We start from the raw sequence: 13,663 nt of genomic DNA on the forward strand, positions 1-13,663 counted from the left end.
TGTGCACACATGCTCACAGGCACACATGTGCTCACACTTGCCCATGTGTGTACTCATATGCACACAAGGGCACACGGACCCAGGAGCATCCTGAGCCAGCTGTCCTGTGCCCCTGGCCCTCCTTGCTGGCTCCTGGCCTTTCCCCAGCCCTGTGTGCTGCCCACTGTTCGGCGGGCTCTGGGAGGTGTCCCCTCCATTGTGACAGGTGCGGGGATGACAAGGACTGAGCCTGGAGCTGCCTGGCCCTGCAAGGCCCTTTCTGGCCATGTGGTCACCACCCTGTGGACGCCGATCATTCTCATCTCCCCTCCCCAGTTCCTGGGCTCCCACGGGAAAGTGAGGCCAAGTGGCCTCCCCAGCAGTGCCCCTGACCAGCACCCAGGCCTGCAGTTGCAAGAACCCCTGGGCAGGGCCCCTGGAGAGCACAGGAGCCGAGCCTCAGGGTCCGTGGGGGACCCCAAGCTGGGAGCATGTCAGTCCTCGGACCACCCCCTGCCTGCCAGAGAGGATTAGAGAGAGGCTGACCTGGAGAGGAGACTTGCCGTGGCCAGCCAGGGCCTGCCCCCGCCCAGTGCACCCCAGGGCACTCAGAGACTCTGCCCGGGGGTACGGGTGTGAGTGCCAAGAACCCTGAGACCCAGGTGCCTGAGGCCGGGTTGTGGCTGGAGAGGGACACGGGCAGAGCGTCCCCAGAGCACCTGGCGCAGCTCCCAGCCAGCATCGGCCCTTCCAGCCTCCAAGGGCTCCCAAGCGGCCGCCTCCCAGTCCTGGGCCTGCAGCTGCTCAGGGAGCGTTTTCCCGCCAGAGCCTCCGATGGGGAAGTCAGGGAGCCCCGAGGGGATGATGGAGCAAGCCGACCTGTCTGGACGGAAGCGCCCCGCTGTCCTGGAGGGGTGGCTGCTGCTGTTGCTGCTGCTGGCGGCGGGTGCCCTGGTGACCCTGGGCGTCCTCTGTGCTGACGGTAGAGGTGAGTGACCACGCCCCCCGCCCCCGCTCCCAGCGCTCACTGCACCCCTGCTGGAGGGTCTACGTGCCCCCAGCTTCAGCCTGCCTGGCCGGGTGGAGACAGGTGGGTCTGCGCGGGCGCCGGAGGCTCCAGGACCAAGCTGCCGACTCAGAGCAGCCGCGGGAGAGACACTGACCTGCAGGGAACCCGCGGCCCCTTCCAGAAGGCTCTGCCTGGCCGGGCCCAGCAACTGCCTCTGCAGCTCCGCACCCACCCGTGCCCGCCTCTGCGGGACTCCTGAGATGCCAGGCCAAACCCCCTCTTCCCCCACCCGCGACCCCTCCCCCGCCGCAGCGCAGGTCCGGCCAAGTGCGGCTGCAGTTCCTGGCCGGCCCAGCAGCAGGAGCCCTCGTGCCCCAGCTGGGGACCCACCAGCTTCAGTGTCCCTCCTGATCGGGCTCACCTGGCGGCCTATCCTCCCTGCCACAGCCATTCTCCTCCCCTACCGCCGTCCCACGGGAAGCCCCGGTCCCGGGGACCTGGTGGTTTCCAGACGGGCTTTGCTTCTGCAAGACGGTGAGAGAGAGCCGGGCTGGGACCCCACTGAAATGGAGGTGCAGCCAGGGCAGTCTTCCTGGTGGACCTTCCGAGGTGCCCCAGGGACTCACCACCTCAGAGCCCTCCCTTGCTTCCCTCCCCCAGAGGCTCTGGTGGGGGAGCCGGTGCTGCTGCCTTCTCAGGTGGAGCACCCAGGCACCAGGCAGACCTGGCCACCTCATAGCCACCCCCACCCATCCCTGGGCACAGCCTGGCCCCTGGAGCCTGCGGCGGGCACCTGCATGCCGGGACCATGTTCAGCCCCCTGGCAGGTGTGCGTGGCACCACCGCAGGGGCCTGGCTTTCCACAGTAGGGCATCCGCCGTTGGCTTCTAGAATGCAACCTCGTGCTGGAGGCTGCTCTGCCTCGGTGACCCGTCTATCCCCACAGGGCTGCTGCTGTGGACCAAAAGTGGGGGTGCCTGCGGGAGTGGAGCATCTCCCGTCCTGGGCGGGACCCCTGTGGACAGCAGCTGCTGCCCAGTGGCCCCTGTGACCTCTGGCCCCCGGGGTCTCCTTCTGGGGAGGAGAGGCCCTGCCAACCCCATGGCCCGAGGGGGAAGGGAAGGCTCGCTCACCCTAGGAAACTGTCTGGGGCTTGCAGGGCTCAAACACCTGCTTTTGAGGCTTTTAGAAAACAGGACTGACCCCACGCCCCAGTTGTAGGGTGCAGACAACCCTCTCCTCTGCCAAGAGGTAGGCGCTCTGCCCAGCCCGCCTGTCCTGCAATTCCTCAGATCTCAGCCCTCTCTGCCTCCGCCTCCTCCAGAGCTAAGCGGGGTCCCCTGCTGTCCTCCTCCCCCAGCCCCTGACCTCAGCCTCAACCCAGGATTGAGCTTGTGAGTGGTTTCATGTGCAGTTATTATGGTTCACTTTTAAGTATGTCCCCATCTCTATTATGAGTTTTTCATTGACTCACAAGTTAGATGTTTTTCCCCCCAGATTCGAGCTTCTAGTCACCTTTTTTAAATGCCTGGTTTCTCACTGGATTGCGTTGTCAGACACCGTGGCTGGTGTCATTCTCCGTGTGATTCTCTGATTGTGTCTGAGGCCCACTTCCGGGCTCCGGTTTGGAAAACCTTCTGAGTCACCCAGGTGTGTCGGCAGGGCACCAGCCTCCCGCGGCAGAGCCTGTGTGCAGATACCCTCCATGGTGGCCACACTTGCGTCTGCGTACTGTCGCGCTCTCCATCCCTCGACCACCGCAGTGTCCGTGCTGACATCTTGCGCCAGGGAATCGTTGCATCTCTCTCTGGTGATATCAGGTCTTCGTTGACCTAACTTACCTACATGAGGCCACGTTATTAGGTGAATACAAACTTAGGTATGAGTTATAAAACTTGTGTTGTATGTTTGTAAAAATGTGATATTTAAAATACATATAAAACAAACATTTCTCCTACTGCATATAATCACGTCGCAACCCCGTCTACCTCAGCAAGGTGTTTTGTCTTAAATTCTGTTTTGTCTTAAATTCTGTTTTCTCTGACATGAACACTAGCTACTTGTTGGCATTTGCTTAGCCTGTTTTTTTTCATTCTTTTCTTTGAAGCTTGTAGTGTCTTTGCTCTGTTGACACATCTCCTGTGCTGTGGATAGCTGACTGGGGTTTTTGTCTGTCCTTTAACTGGGCGATTATTGCAATGTACACTTTTTTCCTGTTCTTTTGTTCTGCTTATGCCTTTTTGTTCTTTTCTTGTCTTCTTTTTGGTCAGTCTATTATCATTCATTCTATTTTCTCTCAACTAGCTTGGAAGTTTTATATTTCCACGCTTTTCATGGTTATCTTAGATTTTTTTGGCCAGGCACAATGGCTCACGCCTGCAGTGGCTCATGTCAGCTCTTTGGGAAGCCGAGATGGGAGAGCTGATTGAACCCAGGAGTTCAACACCAGCCTGGGCAACATCACAAGACCTCATCTCTACAAAAATAAAAAATAAAAAAATTAGCTGGGTGTGGTGGCATGCACCTGTAGTCCTAGCTACTTGGGAGGCTGAGGTAGAAGGATCACCTGAGCTGGGGAGGCTGAGGTTGCAGTAAGCTGTGATGGTGCCACTACCCTCTAGCCTGGGTGACAGAGTGAGGCTCCCAACTCAAGATATATATTTTTTTGCTTGTTTGTTTTAATTGTTATTTTTTTAAATTATAGATGAACCCTTTTTTTAAAGAAAATCAGATATTTTTACAAAAATTACAGTGAGAAACACAGTCCCAGGCCCATCCAGGGCTTCTGCTCCTCAGTGTCTAGGGCAGACTCCATCCAGTGTCTAGGGCCGAGGTTGGCAAACTACAGCTCACAGGCCAGGTGTGGTCCCTGCCTGTTTTTGTAAGTAAAGTTTCATCGAACACAGCCACGCCAACTTATTGTTTATGGCTGTTTTCCTGCTATAACAGCAAAGGTGAGTGGGTGAGACAGAGAGTGTGCGTGGCTCCAAGGCCTAAGAACTTTGCTCTCTGGCTCTTTACAGAAAGATGCTGCCACCCTGAGCTGGAGTGGCCCTTGAGCCCTTCTCTCCTCACTACACAGTTTGGACCATGAGGAGCCATCCTGACCTTGGGATTAACACCCAGGTTCCCGAGTCGGCAGCCTGGCTGGGCACCTCAGCTCCCCAGATCCCAGCTGTGTGACTGTGGAAGGTTTTTTTAATACCTCTGTGCCTCAGTTTCCTTACCTGTAAAATGGAAACAAGAGTGGTGCACACATTAGAGGCTTACTTGAGAGTTCAACAATTAGTTGTATTGATCATACTTTGAAAAATAACCTCAGTCTTAATCTTCTTATAAGGATACCAGTCCTACAGGATTATGACCTCATTCAACGTTTTAAGCCTCCTCAAAGGTCCTATCTCCAAATAGCCACATTAGGGGTTAGGGCTGATTTGAGTTTGGGGTGAACACAAACATTCAGTCCACGACAGGCCCCAAACCAAGGGGGAGCTGGAATCTCTTCGGGCGAGACCTGCAAGTCACATACACCTCGAGCCGCTCTTGTGATCAGACAAGCTCGCGAGCCCTGCTTTAAAATCATCCATCAGTCATCTCTTGGTTTTTGTTTATGTGAACGTAACTTTACTTAGTACTCATCCTTCAGTGACAGTTTAACTGGTTAGGCAAATCCGAGCCGAGTTGGTTTCTCTCGGTATCGCGAAGGCTGAGCTGTCTTGTGACATCTGTTGCTGCGGTTCAGAACTCTGGTGTCAACCTGACAGTCACTCTTGTCGGGTGAATGAATGGTCTTTCTTCTCCACGTTGTTTTCTCTTTCTCTTTAGTAGTCTGAGTTTTTGCCATGAAGTGTCTAGCTATGAAATCCTTTTTATTTATTTATTCTGCTTCAGATTTGTGGTGATTCCTGAATCTGAGCGTGAATACCATATATTGATTTAGGAAAAGTATAGCCGTTCTCTTTCTGGATACTGTGCCTCCCACACCATCTCTGTTTTCCCCTTCTAAAATTCTGTTTGCATAGATGCTCGAGTTTTCGCACTCTGTCCTCCCTGTCTCTCAACTTTTCTTTCATGTTTTGCTTCTCTTTGACTTTGTCCTGCATTCTGGATAAATCCTTTAGAACTGCATTCCAATTACTAAATAGCTCTTCAGCTCTGTTATATCTGCTGCTTAACTCATCTATTTTGGGGTTTTGTTGTTGCTTTTAAATTTCAACAACTACATGTTTTTCTTTCTAGAATTTGTAACGAGTTCTTTTTCAAATTGATTCTCTTTTTATTATTCCTTCTTCTTGTGTTTGATTAAGTATTCCAAACATACTTACATTATTTTCTTCAGTTATTGATGCTTAAAAGACCACATGTGGCTCAAGACAGTCATCTCTTGTGATGCACATCCATAGTTTGGCCAGGGTCAGCAGGCCTAGGTCGGACTCAGCTGGGCAGCCCTGTCCACATGAATTCCATTGTCCTCCTCAGACCAGCAGCAAGCCTGGGCACTTTCCCCTCCAGGCAGTGGCAGAAGCCCAGGTAAAAACACACAGACCTCTTAGGGCCTAGACTCGGAATTGGAACGCTGTCATGTCCTTCTCATTCTGTTGGCTGAAAAAAGACACATGGGGCAGCCCACGATCAAGAGACGGGGAAAGCATTCTGTGCCCCTTTCATGCGAGCAACGATACAGTCATTCAGAGAGGAGTCAAGACTCAGGGCCCGTGATGCCATCTTCTGCACATTCTGGATCAGGTATTCCCCGAGCCTGAAATCCGTGGGATCTGTCTTGCTGCTTGGCTGCCTCTCACTCATGGGGGTCTCTTTTTGCCAACAAAAATGCATTTTCCATTGGCTTCCTCTGCGGGAGTCCTGTGTGTCCTGGGCTGAGAAAGCATGCCTCTGGAGAAAGGTTCCTCCAGAGAAAGGTTCCCTCTGGAGAACATACATGTTTGTTTCCACCAGGCTCCACACCACCAGCCTGGAACTTCTTTACCTGGGCCACCCACCTGCATGAAAACCAGCCTGTGGTTGTTCAGTCTCGGGGGAGGATGGTTTTTCTCCACTCAGCTCAAGTTCTTTGTAGCTTTTTTCCTTTTGAGAGAGAGAGGTTAAAAGAAAAGAGAGAGAAAAACCAAAACATAAATTACTTAAATCAAGGTTGTCTTAGTCTGTGTGTATTGCTGTAAAGGGACACCTGAGGCTGGATAATTTATAAAGGAAAGGGTCTAGTTGGCTCATGGTCTGCAGGCTGTACAGGAAGCATGGTGCTGACATCTCCTGGTGAGGCCTCAGGCTGCTGCCACTCATGGTGGAAGGCAACAGGAAGCCGTGCATGCAGATCGCATGGCAAGAGAGGAAGTGGCGGGAGCAGGGGAAGTGCCAGGCTCCTCTAACAACAGTGCTAGCAGGAGAGCAACAGCGCACTCACTCCTGTGAAATAGCACCAAGCCATTCAGGTGGGACCTGCCCCCATGACCCACCATTTCCCACAGGCCTCGCCTCCAATACTGGGTGTCACATTTCAGCAAAAGACTTGGTGGGGCCAAACCAACCATGTCCCAACCATAGCAAACATCTTATTCAAATCAAGGAGTTTGGAAAGCTTTAGGAAAGAACACTTTCAGAGGAAACGCCAAAAATATCTCTTAAAAATGCAGACCATCTATGGGGACAGTTATGGAGGGCGCAGAGGCAGGATGCAGGCATGGAGGGGGCACAAGCCTCCTCTTTCGTTTTCATGATTTGTTCTGGATGTTATGGACTAGACTGGAAACAAATCCAGAAGAGGCATTGTCTGGGTCTCCCCTGGTGCTCTCTGTTCTGTGCACACTCCCTAGTGTCACCAGGCCTGCCACCAATCTGGGCTTCCTACTGGCTTCACGTTTTCCTGAGTGAAGACATTTTAGTATTTACTGCAGTGCACATCTGAAACAAATTCTCTTCTGTCTAAAATGTGTCCATTTCATGTTCACTTCTGAAATATATTTTTACTTGGCATAGAATTCTAAGCTGATCATTTGTCATGTTTTTCTTCCAGGTACTAAGTTTATTCCATCTTCTTCTGGCCTCCATTGTTTCTGATGAGAAGTCAATCATCATTCTTATTGTTGGTCCCTTGAATGTAACATCTCTCTCTCTCTCTCTCTCTCTCTCTCTCTCTCTCTCTCTCTCTCTCTCTCTCTCTCTCATGGCTTTTAACAATTTCTCCCTATCTTTGGTTCTCAGTAGTTTGACTATGATGCTGTTAGGTTCAGTTTTCTTTGTATTTGCCTTACTTGAGATATACAGCACTACTTGCATATGTATGTCTTTATCTATTTTGAAAATTTGGGAATTATAGGCTCTTTGGTTTTCATGATTTGTTCTGAATGTTATGGACTAGACTGGAAACAAATCCAGAAGAGGCATTGTCTGGGTCTCCCCTGGTGCTCTCTGTTCTGTGCACACTATCTAGTGTCACCAGGCCTTCCACCAATCTGGGCTTCCCACTGGCTTCACTGGCTCAGGAGTTCGAGATTGTGGTGAGCCATGACTGTGCCACTGCACTCCATCCTGGGCAACAGACTGAGACCCTGTCTAAAGGAAATTTATTAGCCATTATCCCTGGGTCTATAGTAACATGTATGTTAAGCCATTTAACACTGTCCCATCATTCTCTTTGTTCAGGCTTATTTAAGTAATATGTTAAAATTTTAGAAAATGTTAGATTTACAGAAGTATTGCAAAGACAGTACAGAGAGTTCCTACATATACCACACCCAGCCCCGCCATTATTAACATAATGTATGAGACATTTGTCACAAGAAATGAACCAGTATTGATATACTACTATTAACTAAAGTTCATGCTTTATTCAGATTTCTCCATTTTCTCCTCATACACTCTTTCTGTTCCAGGATTTTATCCAGAATGACACATTGCTTTTAGTTATCAAGTCTCCCCAGAGACTCTCTTGACTGTGATGGTTTCTCAGAATCTACTTGTTTTTTATTTGTTTGTTGTGGGATCTTGACAGTTTTGAGGAGCACTGGCCAGGCATCTTGAGAAGTCCTGGTCAGGTAGGATGTTCCTCAACTGGAACTTGTCCAGTGTCATTCTCATGGTTAGACTGGGGTGGCATGTTTTGGGGAAGACGACCACGGATCAGAGAGAGGTACATGCTTTGAATACCTCATCACTGCTGACACTAGCCTTGATCACCTGGCTTGAGGTGTGTTTGTCAGGTCTTGGCACTGTCAAGTTACTTTTCCCCTCCCTTTGCATAGTATAGTCTTTGAAGGATGTTATGCAGCTCACTCTCTAGAAGCAGTGAGTTGTGCTCTACATCCTTAGAGGCAGAGCAACTACATGGAGTATTTGGAATTCTGCATGAGAGATGTGTCTATTCTCTCTCATTTGTGTATTTTTTTACTCAGTGACTTGTGGCTATTTATTTTATGCTTTGCATTACCATCCAGCACTAATTTTTATTGCTCAAGTTGTGCCCACTCTGGCCCTTAGGAGCTCAGTCAGTTGACTTCTGATTCTCTGACATACTCTCATTACTGTGGATTTGGAGTGGGATTTTGGAGGGAGGAGCAGCATTTTCTTACTTTCTGGCACTACAAGATGTTCTGGGCTCATCTTGTATCTTTCCTGCCCTGGTTGTAGAATCAGCCATTTTTCCAAGGAGCCCAGTTCCTTTCTCAGGATAATGGTATTAGAAACCAAGACCTGGGCTCTAAGTGTGCTCATGCTACTTCTGGGTTGTTGTTTCTCATCTCACTCAGCAGGCAGAGCAAGGAGCAGTATGTGCATGCTCACCCATGTGGACACACATATCTGGAAACATCTCTCTGTGTAACCCTCCACATCTACACTAGGCTAGCATGGGCTCATACTGGTATCTCCACTCTAACCCATTGCCAATCATTCGAGCCTCTTCCCTTCCTTATCTGTAACCTCCCACTGCAACAGCAATACCCCAACTGCTGCCATGTCCTTACCTGTCCAGCGACAATACACATGCACAGATTCAGAAAGGTTAAGCTGATTTCCTGTGAAGTACAACCTTGTCAATGGGAGCTCAGCACTTGTGTAGTGTCTTTTGCCTTTAATCTCATAGACTGTACTCATCTCCAAAGTTCCTCAGGTCAACACCTTATGACCCTATTCATTTCACTGAGATTGTTTTATACATTCATGACCTGGGATCCTCTGACCTAAGTTTTGCATGCATCAAGGTTTACTCTGTGCTGTGAAGTTCTGTGGGTTTGTCAAAGGCTTAACCATCTTGTGCTCATCGTCACAGTATTATACAACACAGGTTCACCGCCCCCCAAATCCCTGTGCTTCACCCATTCAACACCCATCCCCCGCATGCTCCCAGAAACTGTTGTGGGTCATCTCTATGGCTTTGTTTTTGCAGAATGTCATATAACTGGCATCATACAGTATGTACTTTTTTTCTAACTGACTTCTGCCACTTAGCAATATGCCATAAAGATTTATACGTGTTTTTTTTGTGTCTTGATGCTTATTCCTATTCCATTGTATGGATGTAACACATTCATTCATTACCTTCTGGCGGACATCTTGGTTCCTCACAGTTTGAGGAATCCAGCTTTGGAAACATGAACATGCAGGCTTTTGTGTGGCCATTAGTTTCCAGATCAGTTGGGTAAACACCATGAGCATGGTTGCTGAATATTTTAAGACGATGTATAGTTTTGTAAGAGAGGGCTAGACTGTCTTCCAATCTTCCAAGGCAGCCACCCCAGTTTGCTTTCCCATCAGCAGTGCACAAGACTTCCTGTTCTCTCCTTGCCAGCAGTTGGCATCATTGTATTTTCAATGTTAGCCATTCTAATCTGTGTACAGTGGCATCTCTTTGTTGTTTTAATTTGCAGTTTCCTAATGAAAAATAATGGGGAAGAGCTTCTCATGTGCTTATTTTCCAACAGTGTATTTTCCTTGGTGAAATGTCTTTTCAGATCTTTTGCTCATTTTTAATTGGGCTGTTTCCTTATTGTTGAGTTTTGAGAGTTCTTTGTACATTTTGGATACAAATGTTTTGTACATTTTGAAAATATTTTCTCCCAGTCTGTGGGTTGTTTTTTCACTCTCTTAGCAGGTCTTTCACAGAACAGAAGTGTTTTGTTTTGTTTTGGTTTGGTTTGAAGATGAGAGTCTCACTGTGTCACCCAAGCTGAAGTGTAGTGGCTATTCACAAACTCAGTCATGGCACATTGCAACCTTGAACTCCCGACATCAAGTAATCCTCCTGCTTCAGCCTCCTGCATAGCTGGGACTACAAGTGCTCACCACCACACCTGGCATGTTTTTAATTTTAGTGACATCTATCTATCTAATTTTGTAACAATTTTACAAAATTGTAAATTTTGTGTGAGTGTGGATAGTGCTATTTGTGTTATATTTTTAGTCACCACCAAAGCCAAGGTCATGCAGATTTCTGCCTATGTTTTCTTTAAGAAATTTTTTAGTTTTGCATCTTATATTTATGTCCATGGTTCATTATGAGTTGATTTTGTGTAAGTTGCAAGGTCTTTGTCCAGGTTCGCCTATTTTTGTGTACCTGGATGTCCAGTTGTCCCAGCACCATTTATTGAAAAGACTATCTTTCCTCCACAGATGCACATTTGTTTTTTGGTCAAAGACCATTCACCTGTTTGTGTGGGTCTATTTTGAGGCTCTCACTTCTGTTCCAGTGATCTGTCATTCTCTTCTTTGACAATCCTACGCTAGCTTGAATATTTCTTGCCTTATAGTAAGTCTTGAAATCAAGTAGTGTGATTCTTCCAACCTCAGGCTTCTTAGTATCGTGCTGGCTATTCCAGACCTTTTGCCTTTCCATGCAAACTTTAGAATTATTTAGTTGATATCTGGAACATAGTTTGCTGGGATTTTAATTGGGGTTGTGTTAAATCTGTAGTCCAAGCTGGGAAGAATTGGCATCTTAGTTATATTTCTTCCCATCCATGAACACATCCATTTAGGTATATTATTTTGTAAATACTTTTATAGTTTTCACATACAAGTCTCATGCATATTTTGCTGGGTTTATACCTAACTTCTTTCATTTTTAAGTGCCATTATAAATGGTATTATTTCTAGAATTTCAAATTCCAATTGTCTGATGCAGGTATATAGAAAAGCAATTGACCTATGTACATTAACCTTATATCCTGAGACCTTGCTGTAGTCTCTTATTGGTTCCAGGAGTTTTCTGGTTGACTCTTTGGGACTTTCTAAATCGATGACCATGTCCACTGCAAACAGAGACAGCTTTACTGCTTCCTTTCCTGTCTGCATGTCTTTTGTCTTTCTCAAGGAACGAGTAGGGCTTCCAGGACAATGCACAGGGGTGGTGAGAGAGGACAGCCCTGCTTTGCTCCTGATCTTGAAGGAACAGCCAGTTCTTGCAGCCACCTGTGATGTTGGCTCTAAGGCTTTTGTAGATGTTTCTCTTACTCAGCTTTTAGTTCTTTTTCCTTCGTGTTTCAGTTAGGATGATTCTTTATGTCAATAGCTTGAGAAGTACAAACGACTTTTGGTTGCATGGATGGTTGGCATGCAGACTGATTCCACATCTTTGCAATTGTCCTGTGATGAGCAGGTGAGTGCAGCGAGCACAGGTGTCTTTTCTGTACAACACCTGCTGTTCCTCTGGGCAGATGCCATGGGGCGGAGCTGCTGCATCGAATAAATGCTCAAGAGCTCTGAGAGCCTCCACCCAATTGTCATGGGGGTTGTGCTAATTCTCACTTGCTCCACTCATTCCACCTATGCCCATCCCGCCCCACACCCACCCTGACCTTGCCCCACCCATCCCATCTGTGCCCCCCCATGCCACACCCACCCTGTCCTTTCCCTGCCCATCCCACACATGCCCCATCCCACCCCACACCCAGCCTCTCACAGGTTCACGCCAACCATGCACGTCACGACGCAGACCTCCTTCTACAAGGCCCTCCAGCTCAGCGATCACAGCCATGAGATCTGCTGGCAGCCCTCATTCCCAGCCCCTGTCTGCTACTCGCACAGGGCCATCTGAGCCCGCTTCTGTGGACTGTTTGGTTTTCTCTCTCTTGCCTGTGCACCATCGGCCTGTTGTGTCGTGTGGGAGGGTCTCTCTCTCTCTCTCTCCGCCTTCTCACCTGCCCTGCCCCACCTCGGGTGCCACCAGTGTGCGCTCAGTGAAGGTCCCATGAGCTGCAATGGGCGGTGGGCACAGACTCCATGCCTGGGGTGCCGATCCCTCACCCCAGCTCAGGTGCAAGAGGCTCCTCCTCCAGTTCCACTTCTGTAAGGCCTTTGTGGCGGATCTGCCCTTCCTTGAGCCAGCTCCCGAGGGCCGCAGGTCTCTTGCTCCTAGAGGGGTGTCATCCTTTCTGGAATGCGGTTCGTTTGGGTTTCTTGATGTCCACAGTTCTCTGGGGGTTTCTAGAAACCCCATGCTGTGGTTTCTCCAGTCTGTCTTTCCGTTAGGTGAGAGCCACAGCCCATTTCAACTTCCTGCATCCTAGTGGGAAGCAGAAGCCCTTCTCCTCGTCGCTCTAGCTGGAGGGCTGATGTCCCTTAAGCCACTCTCTCACTGGGGGTGTGGCCCTTTGTGCTCCAAAGCCCAGTGTCTCATCAGAAGGCCTGGGTCATTGAGTTGGCCCCTGTGGGGCCCCGGCTCAGCTCACTTCACTTCCATCTCCAGCCTGTGAGGCTCTTTTTTTCTGAAACTCAGTTTTGCCCCCACATGGCTTGCCTTGATGTACGCCTCCTTGGCATGTTCCTCCCGTCTCCACCAGACTGCAGGCCCATCTGCCTTGGGCTCACACCTTGAACCCAGGGCCCAGCACTTGGTCCAGTTGATGGTGATCAGCAAACATTGGGTGATGCCCCTTGGAGCAGCCAGGCCCCAGGGAGCACCCAGCTCCCTCCATCATCTCTGCTTAGGGCTGAGTCTGGTCCCAGGCCTGCCTAAGCTCTGTCCCAAATGTGCCATGCTCCTTCCTTCCCTGTCCCTGTGTGCCTTGCTGGTGAGGACATTCTGCCCCGAGCCAGGTCTCCCTGGACCTGGGGACTCCCTACAGGCAGTTGGTAGCCTGTCCCAGAAGAACCCAATGGCGACCAGGCAGGCCCCTCCCGGCATGTGGGGGAGAGTGGCTTTGCACCTTCAGCAGTGAGGGTGGAGGGGCTGGGAATGAGGACTGCCAGTGGGGAAAGTCACTCCTCCCAAGGGCCTCCTTTCCCCTGACTGAGCCTACCGTTCCTGTCCTGGCAGATCCAGGAGCATCTCACCTGTGTGGGTCTGGCCCGTGTTCAGGAAGATCCTGAGTCAGAAGAGGATGGGGGAGGTCCCACCTCAGGAACCCTCTGGGGGCCTGGGGTGGGCAGAGGTGGCTCTAGAGGGTGGGGCTGGCAAGACAGGGGCGTCCCCTCCCTGTTGCACTCAAGTTCAGCAGGAACAGAGGTGGAGGAGGACCCTGTGCTGAGGTCTACGGGGTCTCATGTCCCACCTCCTGGGTAACCAGCCCTCAGCTTCCTCGCCCTGCCCATCCTACCTATGCCCCGCCCACACCACACCCACCCAGGCCTTACTCCACTCCTTCCTCTATACCCTTGTTCCGCATCTACACTCTTGTTCCACACTCACCCTAGCCTTGCTCCGCCCATCCCACTTATGCCTCT

At 49.9% G+C, this 13,663-nt stretch overlaps 1 protein-coding gene across 1 annotated transcript in view; it reads left to right on the forward strand.

Moving 5' to 3' along the window:
• The first annotated feature begins 813 nt into the window (after window positions 1–813).
• MMEL1 (membrane metalloendopeptidase like 1) overlaps window positions 814–13,663 on the forward strand; it is a 31,431-nt gene continuing 18,581 nt past the window's right edge. Inside the window, exon 1 of the mRNA XM_008053667.1 lies at window positions 814–967. Coding sequence (XP_008051858.1) covers window positions 814–967 — 154 coding nt within the window. The remainder of the gene's footprint in view (window positions 968–13,663) is intronic.

This window comes from Carlito syrichta, unplaced genomic scaffold (assembly GCF_000164805.1).
Source record: "Carlito syrichta isolate Samal-C Ts95f unplaced genomic scaffold, Tarsius_syrichta-2.0.1 Scaffold288359, whole genome shotgun sequence".
Lineage (NCBI taxonomy): Eukaryota > Metazoa > Chordata > Mammalia > Primates > Tarsiidae > Carlito > Carlito syrichta.